We start from the raw sequence: 19,324 nt of genomic DNA on the forward strand, positions 1-19,324 counted from the left end.
GGACTTAAAGTCGCCAAGGTTGAGAAACACTGGTTTAGGACTTTGTGCAAACTCAGAAACTGGGTTAATTCAGCAGCCAAGTTAAGCATGTTGTGGGAACCCAGCTTGCATTTTTTTACGTTGCAGTTTCCATGATTCACCAGCAAGCAGCAACATCACATTACAACTCTCCGCAAGCGGGAAGCCAGCATTACCAAGGGCAGTCTTCCATTGCCATGATGAGCCAGAGTAATCAAGGGAACAGCCTCATGGGGCAGCGGCCAATGGGCTCTTATAGAGCTTCACAGCAAGGTGAGTGTAAAAAGGAGCTTTCCAGATTGATAAAGTTTCCCAGAGACTGTTGTGCAAAAAGCAAGCAGCTGTTCTGACCTAGGCTTCCCCAAAAAGTGCGAAGCAGATTCCTGTTCCTGACAAAACCCCTTTTATTAAACGAATGTGAATTCCTCTCATTCACATTCAGCAAAGGCTTTGGCAAACAGTCTTTCAAAGGTGAAGTTATGACCACAGACCTTATCTAACTTGGAAAGCTGCCATGTAAATATTTTCCAAACGCAGTGCTGTGCAAGGAAAGACTTGGCACAGAGTCTCTGAGATTCACGGACAGATCTTCACACTCCTGAAACGAATGAATGAACGAACGAATTGTTTCCTGCAAAATCCCACTCCCCTTTCGCTCCTCTTCTATTTCCTATGGGAGTGGCCATTCACCGCCCACCTGTGGCTTTACTCTTAAGTGGACCCTGATTTCTCAGCTGTTCTTCTGGTCTGTGCATGTGCACACTGGGAATAGACTCCAGCTGTTCCTCTGCCTCACTGCTGTCTAACTATAAAGGCAGCTGAGAACTGCAAGACAGCCTCAGCCCCACCTCTGCCTCTGATGCAGAGCCCTCGCCGGACCCTTCCCCAGCCTTCAGGAGTGGCCCATGTTCCTCCCCGACCTCCTCATTGTCCAACTCTGCTGCCAGCAGCCCACAACAGCTGCAAACTTCTCAATACTTGTAAGGTTCTCTACTTTATGGCACCCCAAAGAAAGCTGTTGGAAATAAAAATAACAGACGGTCCAGCACTGATGATGTTACCTCGTTAGGGTAATGAAACGTCTGCAAGAAAACAAACAAGCTCAGAGAGCACCAAGGACCCCCTCAAAATAACAGACACTCTAATGCAGGGGCACCAAACTTGATTTCATCAAGGGCCGCATCAGGTATGTGTTTGACCTCGGGGGCCAGGGTAGGCGTGGCCATGGGATGCAGGCAGCGTGCAAAACCACACTCCCTCCAGTCCACCGGGCCAGCCAGGGATAGGATTTGGAGGTTCCCTGAACCGGCCATAACGTAGCAGCCCACCAGTGTTGGGTTTCAAAATTTTTTGGAACCTACTCTGTGAGTGTGGCCTCCTTTGTGGGAGTGGTTTGCCAGCCATGTGACCTGGTGGGAGTGGCTTGCTGGCCATGTGTTTTCTTTCTCTCTCTCTCTCTCTCTCTCTCTCTCTCTCTCTCCTTCCTTTTGTCTCTCTGTCCCTTTTTTCTTTTTTTTTTATCTCTCTCTCACTCTTTCTTTTTTCTTTCTTTATTTATTTATTTCTTCCTTTCTCTCTCTCTCTCTCTCTCTCTCTCTCTCTCTCTCTCTCTCTCTCTCTCTCTCTCTCTCTCTCTCTCTCTCTCAGTCTGTGTGTGTGTGTGTGTGTGTAGCAGTGGTGGGTTTCAATATTCTTTGGAAGCTCTTCTGTAGGTGTGGCCTGCTTTCTGGGTCCGCTGGTGGAACCTCTTCTAACCGGTTCGGTAGATTTGACGAACTGGTTCTACCGAATAGGTGCAAACTGGTAGGAACCCACTTCTGCAGCCCACCCCTGGTTACAACACTTTACTGCAAATTTCTCACCGAGTTCCATGATCTGACGTTATTCTTCAGTTGCCTATAAAAATAGGCTGTTAGAGTCGTAATAACCTCTTTTCAACTCTAATCCCAATCTAGGAATTTTCAATGCCGCAGAGGCTGTTAATTTTTTCTGTGTCTTTCAGGCTCTTCTCAGCAGTACATGGGTCAGGAGGAATACTACAGTGAGCAATACAGTCATGGACAAGGATCTTCAGAACCCATGAACCAGCAATATTATCCTGACGGTAATGAGGCTGAACAGGGAGAGACATCTGCCCACATGTCACTGAATTACAACAGTCTTAGAACATGAAATAAAACAATACAATACAATAGCAGAGTTGGAAGGGACCTTGGAGGTCTTCTAGTCCAACCCCCTGCCTAGGCAGGAAACCCTATACCATTTCAGACAAATGGCTATCCAACATCTTCTTAAAGACTTCCACTGTTGGGGCACTCACAACTTCTGGAGGCAAGCTGTTCCACTGATTAATTGTTCTAACTGTCAGGAAATTTCTCCTCAGTTCTAAGTTGCTTCTTTCCTTAATTAGTTTCCACCCATTGCTTCTTGTTCTGCCCTCAGGGGCTTTGGAGAATTCCCTCTTCTTTGTGGCAGCCCCTGAGATATTGGAACACTGCTATCATGTCTCCCCTAGTTCTTCTTTTCATTAAATTAGACATACTGTACCTAGTTCCTGCAACTGTTCTTCGTATGTTTTAGTCTCCAATTTCCTAATCATCTTTGTTGCTCTTCTCTGCAATTCTTTCTAGAGTCTCCACATCTTTTTTGCATTGTGGCAACCAAAACTGAATGCAGTTACACTTCACGTGATCTTGATTCTTGAAAACAATAAACTAGAGGCTGTGACTTGAAAATAATGAGTAGAATAGAATAAACAGAGTTGGAAGGGACCTTGGAGGTCTTCTAGTCCAACCCTCTGCTTAAACAGGAAACCCTACACCACTTCAGACAAAGGGTTATCCAATCTCTTCTTAAAAACTTCCAGTGTTGGAGAATTCACAACTTGTGGAGGCAAACTGTTCCACTGGTCAATTGTTCTAACTGTCAGGAAATTTCTCCTTAGTTCTAGTTTGCTTCTGTCCTTGATTAGTTTCCATTCATGGCTTCTTGTCCTGCCCTCAGGTGCTTTGGAGAAAATAGCTTGACTCCCTCTTTTTTGTTGCTCTTCTCTGCACTCTTTCTAGTGTCTCCACATCTTTTCTACATGCAAACAATGTGAAGGACAGAGTCATCACAACATATATTTAACGATTTCCACAAAATTCTAGCTTGCTACAGACATCACTGAAATTGTCATAGCAGATCTAGAAAGCATCAGGTTAGGGACATAAACACCTGATGTGCAAATTGTGTGACCTTCCTGGGAAGTACCGTAGCACCTCCTCCGAGTAGTTATACCCCGTGCAATACGGTGTGATCTGTCACGATGCAAGCAGAAATTGGTGCCAGGGGTGCTTTCAGGCAAAGGGGCAAAGAAGTCAACATGGCAGCCAGTTACGTGTGATTGAAGCCCCGCCCTTTTTCTGTGCATCACAGCTCCGAGTTGGTGAAAATAAATGTGGGGAAAATAGCCCTGGAGGCAGTGGGACGTGACTTGTGTGGATGACTAAAAGGGGGCAGAAACCTAGAAAGAGAAACACTACTGTATTCTCTGCTTCTGGAAAATTTCATAAGATATACTTCTCATTGGATGTGAATTTCACTGTTCTAAAATTCAGGCGGTTAAAACCACTTCTTCTTTCAGAAATCTGCTTCTAACGTCTGCTGTCTTTTTCCTCATCGATCAAAGTGTTTTTTTTCCCCCTGACGATCCTTCGGTAATTTGATCCTGCAGAACTGGATAAATGTATTCGCTTCTCCTTTTTCTATGAAAAAGGGCAGTTTGTAAAAGAGTTCAAAGATTCTCTTAAGATTCTCTAGCAGTAAACTCCCAACGCCTAAAATGCTTTCGGGCAAGCTATAAATAGCTTGATGCAAAAAAAAAAATCAAGATAAAAATGTAGCATAAAGGGTCCCTTCTCCCTTTTACCCCATGTTGTATGCTTCTTCCCTTTCTAATGCGCAGAAATCTTTTTCTTTAAACTCTGTTTCTAACATAACTGTCTAATTTTTTTTTTGTTATCTGAAAATAGGCCACGGCGATTACGCGTATCAGCAGTCGTCTTATTCTGAGCAGAGCTATGATCGATCATTTGAGGATTCCACACAGCACTACTACGAAGGAGGTAGGGGGATCAGCGATCTTGCAAATCCAATCAATTCTCCAAAATTCAAATGCCTTTAAATTGCCGTAATCAAGTATGGTTTCTGAAGTTTGCAGGGGTAGGCCAGCTGAAGTGGTGGCTTATGACCGGTACGCCCCGGTATGAGTGTACCGGTGCCTGCTGGGAGCACCGCATACTGTTCTGGTATGGTGCTCCGGAGGGCCCACCCGCCCACCTGCGCTCCTTACCGGTATTTGAGCTCTTCAGGGATTATGTGCACGGAGTGTACGACGCCTGCATGACGCTCCGTCAAGCAACTGGAGCTTCGCGGAGGCGTCGTGGAGCATCGCAGGCGGTATGCATGCATGCGCGTGCTGCGCATGTGTGTGCACGGGCTGCATGCATGTTCATGTGGTGGACGCTGGGCCCCGTTGCACCATACCAATTGCACCGGGATCTGGAACCCACCATAGGCCAGCTGGTATGGCCAGCTCGACATCACTCGTGTCGGGGGCACATATGGTGCCAAATGCAAAGGCAGGAGTTCTCCGAGACCCTCCCTCACTCTCATTATAATCCCTCCCTCCCTTCCTTCTTTCTTTTTCTTCTTTTTCCTTCCCTCTTCATTCTCCTTCATTCCTCCTTCCCCTCTTTCCTTGTTTTTCCTTCCTTGCTCTCTTTCCATCTTCCCATCTTTTCCTCTTTCCCTTTCTCCTTCCCTGTCCCTTCTTGCATGCTCAAATGCAAAAGGGGAAACATTGGTCTTGTCCTTTTGTTTCTAGTTTGTTTTGCTAGCCGTCTGCCAGCGACGTTTTCGGCCCGTTTTCGGCCACGATGGCCTCCTGCAGCCCTTTTGTCAGTGAAAACTGAGCTCGGGGGGCTGCGTGCGCCCCACCATCCCCTGCACCCCATTTTTGACAGCAACGGCCTCCTGCAAACCTCTGCCAGCAAAAACAGAGACACCGCTGGCCGGTCCTTTGCTGTTTCCAGGCCCACTCTGTGCACCAGATCTTAAGCACCCCGCGGGCCTTGAGTTTGACACCCGTGTCTTAGAGATTCTTTAGGCTATTTGCTGTTGGCTGTTTGTCAGTTTCTTAATTGGGCTATTTTGCTTGATTATTGGTCTGATTTTAACCTTGTAAATATACGCTGATTTGGTTGCTGGTTGCTGGTGGAGAGATACTTAGGTCTTCTTGTTCCCTTTTTGGCTAGTTGATTGTCTCTTTTGCCTAATCTAGAGATGCTGTTAATATCTTATGTGTCCGTTGATGGCTGATTCATCAGAGTGCCAGCAGGATTCTAGAAATCCCCTGGCCTTTTGGGACTTCATCTGGTCTAGGATTGTCACTTTTTCCCAATTGAAACTGTGGTTAAATCTGTTCTTTATATTGTTGTGAAATTAATTTCATTATGCCTTCCAACTGCCAGTCGGGGTTCGTGGATGCATTCTGCCAGTCTTCTGCCCATTTGTCCTACATAATGGTTGTTGCAATTCTTACAATTGTATATTGCAGAAGATTGTTTTCAATTTTGAGGTTGCTGGGTCTTTTGGTTTGCTTAGGATGTTTTAGAATGCAATAGAATAACATAATTGGAAGGGACCTTGGGGGTCTTCTAATCCAACCCCCTGCCTAGGCAGGAAACCCTACACCGTTTCAGACAAATGGCTATCCAACTTCTTCTTAAAGACTTTCAGCGTTGGAGCATTCACAACTTCTGGAGGCAAGTTGTTCCACTGATTAATTGTTCTAACTGTCAGGAAATGTCTCCTTGGTTCTAAGTTGCTTCTCTTGATTAGTTTCCACCCATTGCTTCTTGTCCTGCCCTCAGGTGCTTTGGAGAATAGCTTGGCTCCCTCTTCTTTGTGGCAATCCCTGAGATTTGAAAGGTTTTAGTTGGCTTGTGTGCTATACTCTGATTCCGTGTGGATGCTGCTGTGTTCCTGTGTTACGGTAGAGCAGTGTTTCTCAACCTTGGTGACTTTAAGTCCCGTGGACTTCAACTCCCAGAATTCCCCCAGCCAGCAGAGCTGGCTGGGGGAATTCTGGGAGTTGAAGTCCACGGGACTTAAAGTCACCAAGGTTGAGAAACACTGCGGTAGAGAAACGTAATTTATATGCTGACCTTCCTTGTGTATATTATAATCCTGCCAATCCATTGCGCTGCTCTGTTGTCTTTAGGGAATTCCCAATACAGCCAGCAACAAGCCGGATACCAGCAAGGAGCTGCCCAGCAGCAAACATATTCCCAACAGCAATATTCAAATCAACAAAGTTATCCAGGACAACAGCAAGGATATGGTGAGAACATCCCTAATTGTGCATTTTGTTGGCCAGAGAATGTCAATTCTGACTTCAGTTTCTCAGGAAGACTGGGAGAAATTCTTAACAGGGGTCTATCCTGAGAACCTTTGTTTCTTCACACCAGATTGTGCTGAGGAAGACTGACCAGATTCAGATGTGGGTTTAGAATACAGAATAACAGAGTTGAGGGGACCTTGGAGGTCTTCTAGTCCAACGCCCTTGCCTAGGCAGGAAACCCTACACCACTTCAGACAAATGGTTATCCAACCTCTTCTTATAAACCTCTAGTGATGGAGCACCTCCAACTTCTGGAGGCAAGCTGTTCCATGGGTTAATTGTTCTGTCAGGAAGTTTCTCCTTAGTTCTAAGTTGCTCCTCTCCTTGATGAGTTTCCACCCATTGCTTCTTGTTCTACCCTCAGGGGCTTTGGAGAATAGCTTGACTCCCTCTTCTTTGGGGCAGCCCCACAAAGTTTCTTGGTGGTTTGGTGTATTGGTATCCATTGATGTATTCAATACAGTAGTACTCAACTTATAAGCATTCGTTGAATGACCCTTCAGTGTTATAATGGCCCTGAAAACTCACACTTATGTCTGTTGCATCCTCATGGTCACATGATCAAAATCCAGGCACCTGGCAACTGGCATGTATTTATGGTGTTGCACTGTCTTGGGATCGTGTGATCACCATTTGTGACCTGCAAAAGTCAGCGGAGAAGCCAGATTTATTTAACAACTACATGGCTCATTTAACAACTGCAGAGATTATCTTAACAACCATGGCAAAAAAGATTGAAAAATGAGTCTGTCTTGCTTAGCAATGGAAATGTTTGGCTCAATTGTGGTTTTAATGTGAGGATTACCTCCCATAGGGTCTATGACAATTGGCCACGGCCAACTCCCCACCGCCTACACACCATGGCTAACTCACCATGGGTAACTCGCCACGGCCCATTTGCCATGGCCAACTCACCATGGGTAACTTGCCATGGCCAACTTGTCATGGCCAACTCACCATGGGCAACTCGCCATGGCCAACTCGTCATGGCCAACTCACCATGGGTAACTTGCCATGGCCAACTCGTCATGGCCAACTCACCATGGCTAACTCACCATGGGTAACTCGCCACGGCCCATTTGCCATGGCCAACTCACCATGGGTAACTTGCCATGGCCAATTCGTCATGGCCAACTCACCATGGCTAACTCACCATGGGTAACTCGCCACGGCCAACTCGCCATGGCCAACTCACCATGGGTAACTTGCCATGGCCAACTCGTCATGGCCAACTCACCATGGCTAACTCACCATGGGTAACTCGCCACGGCCCATTTGCCATGGCCAACTCACTGCTGGACCAGAGTTACAGTAATATCAAAGAAATAGTGGGGTAGAATCATTAAAGAAAGGATGCCAAAGGAAGGACAGAATGAAATGTGAATGACAGAAATTGAAATAATTCTATTGAATTGTTAAATTGTCCCGTGCTGAGTGTCCTGCGGTGAGTTGGCCGCAGCAAGTTGACTGTGGCAAGTTGTCCCATTCCCCATCCCATCACAACCGGAAGGCAGCTTACCCAGTAAGATTGATACCCGAGAGGAGACTCCCTCTAAACTGAACACTCCAATTTTTAGCTCAAGGCTGAACAATAACCTCAGTGAATTAGCACATCGATTCTAACTGCTGCAATTAGCTTGGCTGTAAAGGAGTTCGGTAGATAAAGAGCGTTAACACACAAGCTAATGGTTGCAACTCAGATCAAGCCTTTCGCACAAAGCGAAACCTTCAGGGGGTTCTAACTGGAATAAAAAGCATGTCAAGTCTATGGAAAGAGCCTCAAAGATAGATAGGTTGAAGAGCTTAGAAGGAAGTCCTTTATTCCAGAGCTGAATTCCAGGCCAGCAAAAGCCTGGGGTGACATCGCAAGGGGAACTAGGAGCTGAAGAAAGGCAGGTTAAGGAGCAGAAGAGCGGTTTCCAACAAAGATCGAGGTCCAGGAGATGTTCCTAAGGAGTAAGAGTTCTGTCTGTCAGGATTCCAAATAATACACCCGTAGCAAACCTCTGAGGCAAGTAGATTCTTCAAAGAATAATTTTATTGGATATAAAATATTGGCACAGTTCTGGTGAAAACGGACTCTGAAGATTCCCACGGTTTTCACCTAACTAAAAGTAAACGTTTTTCCCCCCGTCCCCAAATAGTCACATGGTCCAATCAAGGTGCCGTCCGGTTGCCTTGTAACATTGCTCCTCCTCTCTCTGGCCAAGTGCTAAAATGTCCTTGGTTCCCAGGGGAAAGTATTTAATCTTGGCTAAAAAAAAACAGCTATCTCTATTCCCGCCCCTTCCTCTCCCTCAGCTCCAGTGTGGCAAAACTGAAGCCTCAAAATGGCTGCAGTCAGGTCAGCTTCAGTGTTGACACTGGCTTTGAGAACAAGTAGTCCTCGACTTACAACAGTTCGGTTAGTGACCGTATGACGTTACAACAAAGCTTGGAGAGAAATTGAAAAAGTGACTTACAACCATTTTATGCAGCATCTCCGTGGTCATGCGATCAAAATTCAGATGCTTGGCAATTGACTCATATTTATGACGGTTGCAGAGTCCTGGGGTCATGTAATCACCTTCTGCGAACTTTTGACAGCAAAACCGATGGAGAAGCCAGATTCACTTTACAACCATGGTACTAACTTAACAACTGCACTGATTCACTACACTTTGGCAAGGAACGTCATAAAATGGGGCAAAACTCACTTAACAAGTGTCTCGCTTAGCAACAGAAATTTTGGTCTCTGTTGTGGTTGTAAGTCAAGGACCACCTTTACGTAATGGAGCCTGCCCATTATGGTTGCAAGTCACGACAGTTGTTAAGCAAGGCACCTGTGTGTTTGCTTTGCTTAAAATGACCCTCATTACTGCTCTCCCCAGTTGGTCCTTAAGAGACCATACTTAAGTGACCATTAAGCAGAGGATGGGGTGCCTCATAGAATAGAATAACAGAGTTGGTGGGGACCTTGGAGGTCTTCTAATCCAACCCCTGCTTAAGCAGGAAACCCTATACCATTTTAGACAAATGGTTTTCCAATCTCTTCTTAAAAACTTCTGGTGTTGGGGCATTCACAACTTCTGGAGGCGAGTTGTTCCTTTGTTTTCAGAAGTTGTAACTGCTCCAACACTGGAAGTTTTTAAGAAGAGATTAGACAACCACTTGCCTGAAATGTTATAGGGTTTCCTGCCTAAGGGGTAGAGGAGGTTCTGAATGTGGGAGGAAGTCCCACCTGCATTCTCCCCACCCACCGATCACCAAGTCACATTTTTCAGTGCCATTGTAACTTTAAACAGTTACAAAACGAACTGTTTGTATGTCAAGGACTGGACAGCCACCTGTCAGAAATGGTATGGGAGTCTCCTGCTTGAACAAGGGGTTGGACTAGATGACCTACAAACTCCCTTCCAACTCTGTTATTCTGTATTCTGTAATTTAAGGATTACCCGTAAACCAACTTGGACTCTGCTTTGTGAAGTGAAGAGTGCTTCACTTTTTACAGCTTCAACTAAAATGCGTTACTGTTATGGCCTGCCAGCAGAGCTGGGAGCAGATTCAGACAGCGAGGAGGTTGGAGAGGAACATGGGCCAGTCCTGGAGTCTGGGGAAGGCTCTGATGAGGGCTCTGCGTCGGAGGCAGAGATGGGGCCAGAGCCGTATGCCAGCTATCAGCTGCCTTCAGAGTCAGACATCAGTGAGCAGACAAACACCTGGAGCCTGTTCCCAGTGTGTGCATACACAGAGTTGCCAGATGAAGGGAACAGCTAAAGAACAGGGGTCGACTTGGGAGTAAGGCCAGATGATGAATGGCCCCTCCCAGAGGAAATAAAAGAGGAGCGAAAGGGGAGTGGAGTTTGCAGGAGACAAGTAGTTCACCAATTGGTTATTGACTCCGAGATTCTTGCTAAGTTCTGCAGATATCAGCCTGGCAGCTCTCCAAGCCAGATACGATCTGTGACTGTAAATCCTCCTTTGAAAGACTTTGCTGGTTGTGAAGGAGCAGAATTCACACTTAAATTAATAAAAGGGGTTTTTGCCGGGACATGGAATTCGTTTCATGCTTTTGGGAAGCCTGGGTCAGAACAGTTAGTTTTTCTCCACTTTCCACTCTCTGACCGTGCACTTGACGTTTTTTCAAAGATTGGTGAGAAATTGTAGGCTGCCGAAGACTGCCCGTTTGTTTCTGCATAAACCTCCTGATTGTTAATTATGAAAAGAAAACCGGCCACAGAAAATCAGGAAAACCAAAGAACTCACAACTTGGGATTTTGAGCTTTTGTCAAGGCTTCTGCTGTTTTGTTGTGTTTTTTTCCAGGACCGGCCCAAGGAACCTCATCACAGTATTCTAGCTACCAACAAGGACAGGGCCAACAGTATGGAAGCTACAGAGCTTCCCAAACCGGACCATCTGCACAGCAACAGAGGACTTATGGCTATGAACAGGTAAGCTGAGAAGGGATTGAACTGATGTGAGAAACATTAGGCTGGATAAAATGAGAATCGTAGATGAAAGGTGTATTGGGAAGCTCCAGATGTGGGAGCTTTACAGAGATAATTGGGAAATAAGACCGATTTGTTTCAACTACATATTTTCAGGGCGGAGAATCTGTGTTGAGAACACTTCTACTATGTTTTAAGGCAGTGCTCTCCAACCTTGGCAACTTTAAGACTTGTGGACTTCAACTCTCAGAGTTCCTCAGCCAGCAAAGCTGGCTGAGGAATTCTGGGAGTTGAAGTCCACAGGTCTTAAAGTTGCCAAGGTTGGAGACCACTGTTTTAAGGTAATGAGCTGTGGTGGCGCAGTGGTTAGAGTGCAGTACTGCGGGCTATTTCTGCTGCTTGCAAGTTCAAATCCCACCAGGCTCAAGGTTGACTCAGGCTTCAATCCTTCCGAGGTGGGTCAAATGAGGACCCAAAAATGGTTGGGGGCAATAGGCTGACTCTATGAACTGCTTAGGGAGGAGTGTAAAGCGGTATATAAGTCTTAAGTGCTATTGCTAATTTTATGTTTTCTCTGAAATATTTAGTGAAATTTACTTTCATTTCACTCAAGGGCCGCAAGAGCATTGCGCCCACAATATTTCAGTAGGGTGTCTGCGAGTTTCCAAAATTAAACCGGAAGGATTACCTCTTAAAAAAGAGGAAAATGGATGCGAGCAAGTTTTCTTGAAAGAGAAACCACCAAGAACTAATGAAGTTTTTTCTTTAAAAAAAGAGAAAGGCCGTTTTGGTACCTGTGGCCTCAGAGATGGACCTGGTATTTGAGAAATGATCAGTACAGGCAGTCCTCGACTTACGACCACAATTGAGCCCAAAATTTCTGTTGCTAAGCGAGATAGTTGTTAAGTGAGTTTTGCCCCGTTGTCTGACTTTTCTTGCCACAGTTGTTAAGTGCATCTGGCTTCCCCATGGACATTTGCTTGTCAGAAGGTCGTAAAAGGGAATCGCATAGCAATAGCAGTTAGACTTATATACCGCTTCATAGGGCTTTCAGCCCTCTCTCAGCGGTTTACAGAGTCAGCATATCGTCCCCACAGTCTGGGTCCTCATTTCACCCACTTCGGAAGAATGGAAGGCTGAGTCAACCTTGAGCCGGTGAGATTAGAACCGCTGAACTGCAGATAACAGTCAGCTGAAGTGGCCTGCAGTACTGCACCCTAACCACTCCGCCACCTCGGCTCTCGGCATGACCCCAGGACACTGCAGCTGTCATAAATATGAGTCAGTTGCCAAGCCGATGGATTCGGTTCGCGTGACTGTGGGGATGCTGTAATAGTCCCAAGTTTGAAAAACAGTCATGTCATTTTTTCCCCACTTCTGTTGTAACTTCGAACCGTCGCTAAACAAACGGTTGAAAGTCAAAGGTCATCTGTACTTGGCCGGAGTTTTTCTTCTGTTCTTCCTTCAAATATTTTTCCTAATCTTATCACTCTAAGCTTGGAGAAGATTGTCCCTTTGTCCTCCTTGATCGCTTTTGAGAAGATCTGACGGATATTCGGAATGTTTTTCTTCGCCGCCCTTAAATTCTCTCGTGGAAAAGGATGGGCTTCAAAAATTTCAGCAAGGAGTTCTCTGCCTGGTTGCTGGGTGGGCGTGGCCATGGTGGGTGTGGCCTAATCGGCCTCCTGCACCATGACGGGAGGGCCGTTTTCACCTTCCCAGCCTCCGGAGGCTTTTCTTGAGCCTCTGGGAGGGTGAAAACTGCCTCCCCCGCCCTACGGAGGTCCTCCGGAAGCCCAGAAACTCCGGGACTTCCAGTGGGTCTGTTTTTCTTCCTTCCTCCAAGCATCCTCACAGGCCCTGCACTTACCTCACATCCAAAACGGGCCGCGTGGAGACTCCTGGCAGGGGAGGGGAAGGGTGGGGCATTCCAGGGGTGGGATTTGGAGGTTCTCTGAACCAGCCATAACATTAGCTACAGGCAAACCCATAGGAGCCCATTGCTGGGTGTACTTTACAATGTGTGTAGAAACAAATTGTTTACAATTAATCTCTCTCTCTCTCTCTTGTTCACTCTCCCGTTGTTTAACAGGGCCAGTATGGAAACTATCAGCAATAAAATGACAAGCACCCGTGTCAAATTTGTTTCAATATTTATGTCCAATTTTATGGAACTTGGCAAGTCTTTTTTTTTTCCCCCTCTTCTTCTTTTTAAATGATTGATGATTGATGGATCGTAAGGTGTTGGATACCGCTGTAGCACAAAGAAGCGTTTGTATGTGAAATAGTATTCATTTCATGCTGGATCTGAAACAGTGCATTGCAGTCCTGGCAATGAGGCGATGTTTGAACTGTCTGGTACATTTTGGTGCTGCCGTTAATAATCCTTGGAGAGGTTCTTCCGTCACTTCTTCCCACTTCCTCTTTTGACGTACCAAACCCATTTGAGAAACAAAGAGGTCACACAGCTTTTGTTGACCTGCTTATTTTTTTCCTCCCACAAGATCATTGACAACCAAGCATCCTTCTGATCTGATGGACCACCAAGAAGCTGGAAAATGTTTGCGGGTGGTGTGACAAGCACGTAACTGAATATATCTCTCGTTTTTTGTTCACCCAACTGGTTGGGCATTGGAATATCTCAACCCAGATGTATTTCATCTATTCAGGGTTCACTTCCTTTGAAATGAGTTGGTCTTCATTAAATTCTAATCGGGCTCAAGGTATTCTCAAACGTACTTAATTGAGCTATGAGCGAAATCACAGCTACTGGGATGCAGGGATATATATATTTGAGATTTGCTCAATGTTGTGTTTGCGTGATAGCAATTTTGTCTATGACTAACTGAGGGGTGTCAAACTTAAGGCCCACGGGCCGAATTCGGCCCATGGGGTGCTTAGATCTGGCCCGCAGGGCTGGTCTCGAAATAGCAAAGGACCAGCCCACAGTGCCACTGCTAGCAAAAATGGGCTATGTGGAGGCAGCGCCCCATTTTCGGCCTGGATAGCCTCCTGCAGCACCCTCACCTCTCATTTTGGCCAGCAGGGTGCTGCAGGAGGCCGTCCAGAGTGACCATGGGGCACGGGGGGCACCTGTGCAGTCCCCCCTCCATGCCGTGTTTTGGCCACCAGGGTGGTGCAGGAGTTATCCATTCCACTTGACCGGCCCACCTAGGACAATGCTGATCTGGCCCTCGAAGAAATCCAGTTTTATACCCCTGGAGTAACTCATCCTCAATTTGTTAGAACATAGAATAATACGGTTGAAAAGGACCTTGAGGCAGTGGTGAAATCTAAAAATCTTTGCTACCTGTTCTGGGTGTGGCTTGGTGGGCATGGCTTGGTGGTGGTGGGGTCATGCGACTGGGTGGGCGTGGCTATGTAATCATGTAACTGGGGGGTCAAAAGACAGAAACTCACTTTAACAATGTGCTGCTGGAGCAGGGTTGGACTAGATGACCTCCAGGTCCCTTCTAGCCCTGGATTATCCTCTGAAGCTGTGTCTAGTGCCAGGTTTGCAGTCCTTCCTTCCTCTCCTTTTTTCATCCCTCCCTCCCTCTCTTTCTTTCTGAGCACCTCCCCACCCCCCATTTTTGGCCCAGCAGGCCTCAGGGAAGCCTGCTGAGAACAAAAATGGACATCCCCCCACCCCCACGTTTCCGGAGAACCTGTAGTAAAAAAAAAAGTCAAAAAAGTTCCGAACATCAGCTGTGCGACGTGCAATCATTGGGACTTTATTTATTTTTTACTTTCTTTAGTATTTTTTACTATCGGTTCTGGGAACCAGTAGCATTTTTTACTACCAGTTCCGGTAGCATTTCACCCCTGCCTTGAGGGTATTCTAATCCAACCACCTGCTCAAGCAGGAGACTGTATACATTCTGGATAAATTACAGGTAGTTCTTGACTTACGATCCCAATTGAGCCTAAAACATCTGTTGCTAAGCGAGACATTTGTTCAGAGAATTTTGCATCAATTTATGAACGTTTTTGCCAAAGTTGTTAAGTGAAATTTGGTTGTTAAGTGAATCTGGCTTCCCCACTGACTTTGCTTGACGGAAAGTTGCAAAAGGGGATCCCAGGACTCCAGGACACTGCAACTGACCTATGATTCAGTTTCCAAGCATCCAAATTTTGATCATGTGACCATGGGGATGCTGCAGTGGTCGTAAGTGTGAAAAACGGTCTTAACTCAGCTTTTCCAGTGCTGTTGCATCTTTGGATGCTCACTAAATGAACTCTTGTAAGTCAAGGGCTACCTGTATTTGATTATTTGATTGCGGGAACTTAAATCTACATTGGAAAAGACCCGGAGATGGGATGTAGGATGGCCTTATAGCGCCTAACAAATGAATACCAAGGAAACATTTATCTGCAGAAACATTGGCAGATGTTACAAGAAATGTATGTTGACCCGAAGGTGCTTTCTTTCAAAAGGCTTTCAATTGGACTTTCTTGTTTTGCTTGAAGACTTCTCTTCCATGAAGCTTCCTCAGTTCTGACTGAATGGTGGAGAATGGAAGGATTTATATTCCTTTCATTCCCAAGCACTTTGAACCTGGCTCACTGAGAATCTCCATAGACAAATGTACATTGAGATTTTTAGCAAAAACTGCTTAATATTCATACTGCGATTTTGGAGTCGTCCTCCCCCCCAGCAAATTATAATTATTGTGTATTAAAATACACATTTATCCTATGTATTTTCACCTTAGTTAACACCCCCCCCCCCTTAAAAAAAAACCCATCTACTGATCTTTTTCTGCCAGTCAACAATATTACTACGACATGTATTTGCACTCTGGAAGGTTAAAATGCAGATTTTTTTTTTTAATGCTCAACTCAAAATTCTTTATTTAGCAGTGGGTGAACTAAGTCATAAGTTGGTTAGGTATAGATTTGGCTTAATGTAATTTTTATGTTGTACCCTCAGAAGAATAAAAAGCAGGTTTAACAAACTACGGTTGAAGAATTCCAGAGTCACCATGTAAGGGAGATGTGTGGCATAAAAATGTAATATATAAAATTCTGGCTTAGCATTATAAGTGAACACAGCAGGTTTTCAAGTAAATAGGGGCTGTTACTTCAGAGCAAAGATGCCAAACTGAAGGCCCAGGGGCTGGATGCAGCCCACGGGGTGCTTAGATGAGGCCCGCAGCAGGCCGCCCTGGAAACAGCGGGCATCTGCCAGCGAAAATGGAGCTCTATTTTGCTGGCAGAGGGTTGCAGGAGCCGGAAATGGAGATTGGGAGCCCGTTTTTGCTGGCAGAGCGCTCATGTTGCCCCCTGACCATGCCCCCCCTATCCTCCCCAGGCCCCCCAAGGTCAAACACAACCCTGATGCGGCCTTCAATGAAATCGAGTTTGACACCCCTGCTCTAGAGCAGAGGTAAGGAACAATGGCTCCTTTATGACTTGGGACTTCAACTCCCAGAATTCCCGAGCCTTAGGAATTCTGGAAGTTGAAGTCCACAAGTCATAAAAAAGGGCCCAAACTCTAGAGAGACCCAACCAGTGGTGAGATTCAAATTTTTTTACTACCGGGTTTGTGGGTGTGGCTTGGTGGGTGTGGCAGGAAAAGGATTCTGCAAAATCTCCATTCCCACCCCACTCTAGGGCCAGCCAGAGGTGGTATTTGCTGGTTCTCCGAACTACTCAAAATTTCTGCTACTGGTTCTCTGAACTACTCAATATTTCCGCTACCGGTTCTCCAGAACCTGTCAGAACCTGCTGAATTTCACCCCTGGACCCAAGCAATTTTCTGCAGTCTTAGTCTCTTGAATTAACTAGCACAGTTTACAATATACCGAAAACAGACAAAATTGACTCAATTGGTATGGAAGAATCTTGCCTATAATATTATTCAAAGCCTTATTTTCAACATGCTTTTGCTTACATTTTTGAAAGTTTTAGACCGTGCCCCTGAGATTAACAGGGACAAAAATTAATTAAAAATAATAATCTCTGAAAAGTACGGGTGAGATATCCCCACACCACAAAATCTCAGCACTTATGGATTCTCATCTATGGATAAGAATATCCATAGCAAAACTATATAGGTACTAAGTTAGTGGTTATAAAAAATAAATAAAGGGGATGTGCAAAATAATGTTCTTGTCAAGTGTTATATTCTTTTTTTCTCTTTTCTATCCAAAGGAGCTTGGATAATAACCAATTGATTAGTTATCAATTAAAGGAAAAACCCCGATATAACTAGTGCTACAAATAGAAAACAAATATTTTTAAAAAACTATAACACCCTGCCCGCATGTTAAGAGCTGGAATAACGTATTCCTAATTTTCTTTTCTTCCTTTAAAAAAAAAAGTTTCCACTAGGACCAACTGAAACTCTCTAATATATTCTGTTTTGTGGTACTGTTCCTCCCACCACAACCTCTATATTTGGCCTACTTGCAGACAATGCCGGTTAAAAATTGTTGAAAAGAGCAATTGAATGTACTGACCTGCAGTTACTTCTGGCAATTTCCCTTGGCTCTTTGCGCGGAGGGAGGGAATGAAAATTGCACCATTATTTAATCGAAACAAAGCTAAATCCCACGATGAATTCATGGACAGCCCCTCGCTGTTTTCTTGGCAACTATATGGGATAGTCTCAGGGGTGGGATTCAAAAGTTTTAGCAGCCGGTTCTCTGCCTGGTTGCTGGGTGGGTGTGGCCATGGTGGGCGTGGCCTACTCGGCCTCCTGCACCACGGTGGTGGTGGAGCGTTTTCGCCCTCCCCAGGCTCCGGGAGCTTTCTTTAAGCCTCTGGGAGGGTGAAAACAGCCTTCCCCTGGGTTCCGGAGGCTGGAAACAGGCTTGTTTCCGGAACTTCTGGGAGGCCTGTTTTTTGCCCTCCCAGAGCCTCCATGCGGGCTCTGCACTTACCTGGCATCCAGGCTGCATGGAGACTCCTGGGAGGGGAGGGGTTGCGTGGGCATGGCCAGCCAGTCCTTGTAATCAGCCGTTCGGCGAACCAGATGTAAAATTAGCATCCGGTTTGCCCGAATCAGTCCAAACCAGCTGAATCCCACCCCTGGATAGTCTTTATTGTCTGGTTTCATCAACTCCCCTGTCTAGACTGCCGTCAAGGGATTACCTGATTGTCTCCCATCCATGTATTACCCAAGCCCAAGTCTGCTCAGCCAAGGTTTGAGTAGTGTGAGAAACGTGGATCAAAATATAATTTATTCTTTAGGCTGTTTCCACCTTCCCTTAAAATATTAAGAGAATCCACAATGAACTGAGAATCCGTGTTTCCACTAGGATAAGTGAAAGTCAAGCTGAAACTAAGTTAATTAAGTAAAAATAGCAAATGGGAGGGAGGGAAATCTAACTTCCTCAACCCCAAATAAGTTACCCAGACCTAATCGACATATCAAAGGTTAAGGTCTGTAAACACAAAGTTAATTAAATTAGTTATTGCAGCGGAACTGCATATCCACAAGAATAAACAACATGGATGACACATGTACACACAGATGCCCTTTAAGGGTGACCCTAGAATCAGTACATAGACACTTCCACACCTAGGACAAGATCCCCGATAAAACAGCCTCATTTTTCTTCAGCTGCCCCTAAAGAAAAACTTTGGTTTTAGGAATAAATATTTCTTCTTTCCTCCTGGCTTAAGTTGGAACCCCAAATTATTCTTCTGACAGTAGGTGCCACCACTTGAGGGAAGATGGCCCGAAAACTGTGGACCAGTGTTTCTCAAATGTGATTTTAAAATGTATGACTTCAACTTCCAAAATTCCCCAGTCAGCCATGCTGCCTGGGGAATTCTGGGAGTTGAAGTCCATACATCTTGAAGTCACATTTGAGAAACACTGCTGTGCATAATGCTTCTTAAATACCACCAGAGGATTAGTAGGAAAATAACTGCTTTTATGTTGGAATTGTAGATATCCAAAAAGGTACCTTGCTTTTTTTTTTTTTTAACCAGCTTTGATATTTGTTTCTTCTATGTATATTTTTTTCCCCCTAGCATTGCTGAAAACCACTTTGGAAAAAGCCACAGCAGCATTTAAACACCGACAAACAGCAACATAGCATCTGTTGGAAATGTCTTACATTAAGAATTTCTTGAATGTTGTATATAAATTGTATTTGAAAAACGCGCTTTGGAAATAGTTTGTACATTATTTCCTGGTTTATACTTGATATTTAGTGTTAATATTTCTAACTGTTAATAACAAGATAACGTGTGGTGATTTTTATGTATTGATGTGAAAACGAGGCAATGCCAGCATTTTAACAGCTTCATTACTTGTACCATATTTTCTGTTTTGTAATAATACAGAATGTTAAAATACACTTTAGGTTTAAAAGACTGGATTGTGAAGCCAAGCCTTGGCGCTTTTTCGTATGACGGAAAGACTTTTAAAAAGGAACTGGTGTAATCATATTTGAAGTCTTGTCTTTGTTTTGTTTT

The 19,324-nt window shown here is 45.0% G+C and overlaps 1 protein-coding gene across 1 annotated transcript in view; it reads left to right on the forward strand.

Annotated features, from left to right (window-relative positions):
- SS18L1 (SS18L1 subunit of BAF chromatin remodeling complex) overlaps positions 1-13,735 on the forward strand; it is a 31,190-nt gene extending 17,455 nt beyond the window's left edge. The window contains exons 6-11 of the mRNA XM_032217341.1: positions 127-291; positions 2,021-2,122; positions 4,032-4,124; positions 6,284-6,403; positions 10,767-10,894; positions 12,984-13,735. Of these exons, the coding sequence (XP_032073232.1) occupies positions 127-291; positions 2,021-2,122; positions 4,032-4,124; positions 6,284-6,403; positions 10,767-10,894; positions 12,984-13,010 (635 nt within the window). The 3' untranslated portion in view covers positions 13,011-13,735. The remainder of the gene's footprint in view (positions 1-126; positions 292-2,020; positions 2,123-4,031; positions 4,125-6,283; positions 6,404-10,766; positions 10,895-12,983) is intronic.
- The last annotated feature ends 5,589 nt before the right edge of the window (positions 13,736-19,324 follow it).

Source organism: Thamnophis elegans, chromosome 5, assembly GCF_009769535.1.
Source record: "Thamnophis elegans isolate rThaEle1 chromosome 5, rThaEle1.pri, whole genome shotgun sequence".
In the NCBI taxonomy this organism is placed as follows: Eukaryota; Metazoa; Chordata; class Lepidosauria; order Squamata; family Colubridae; genus Thamnophis; species Thamnophis elegans.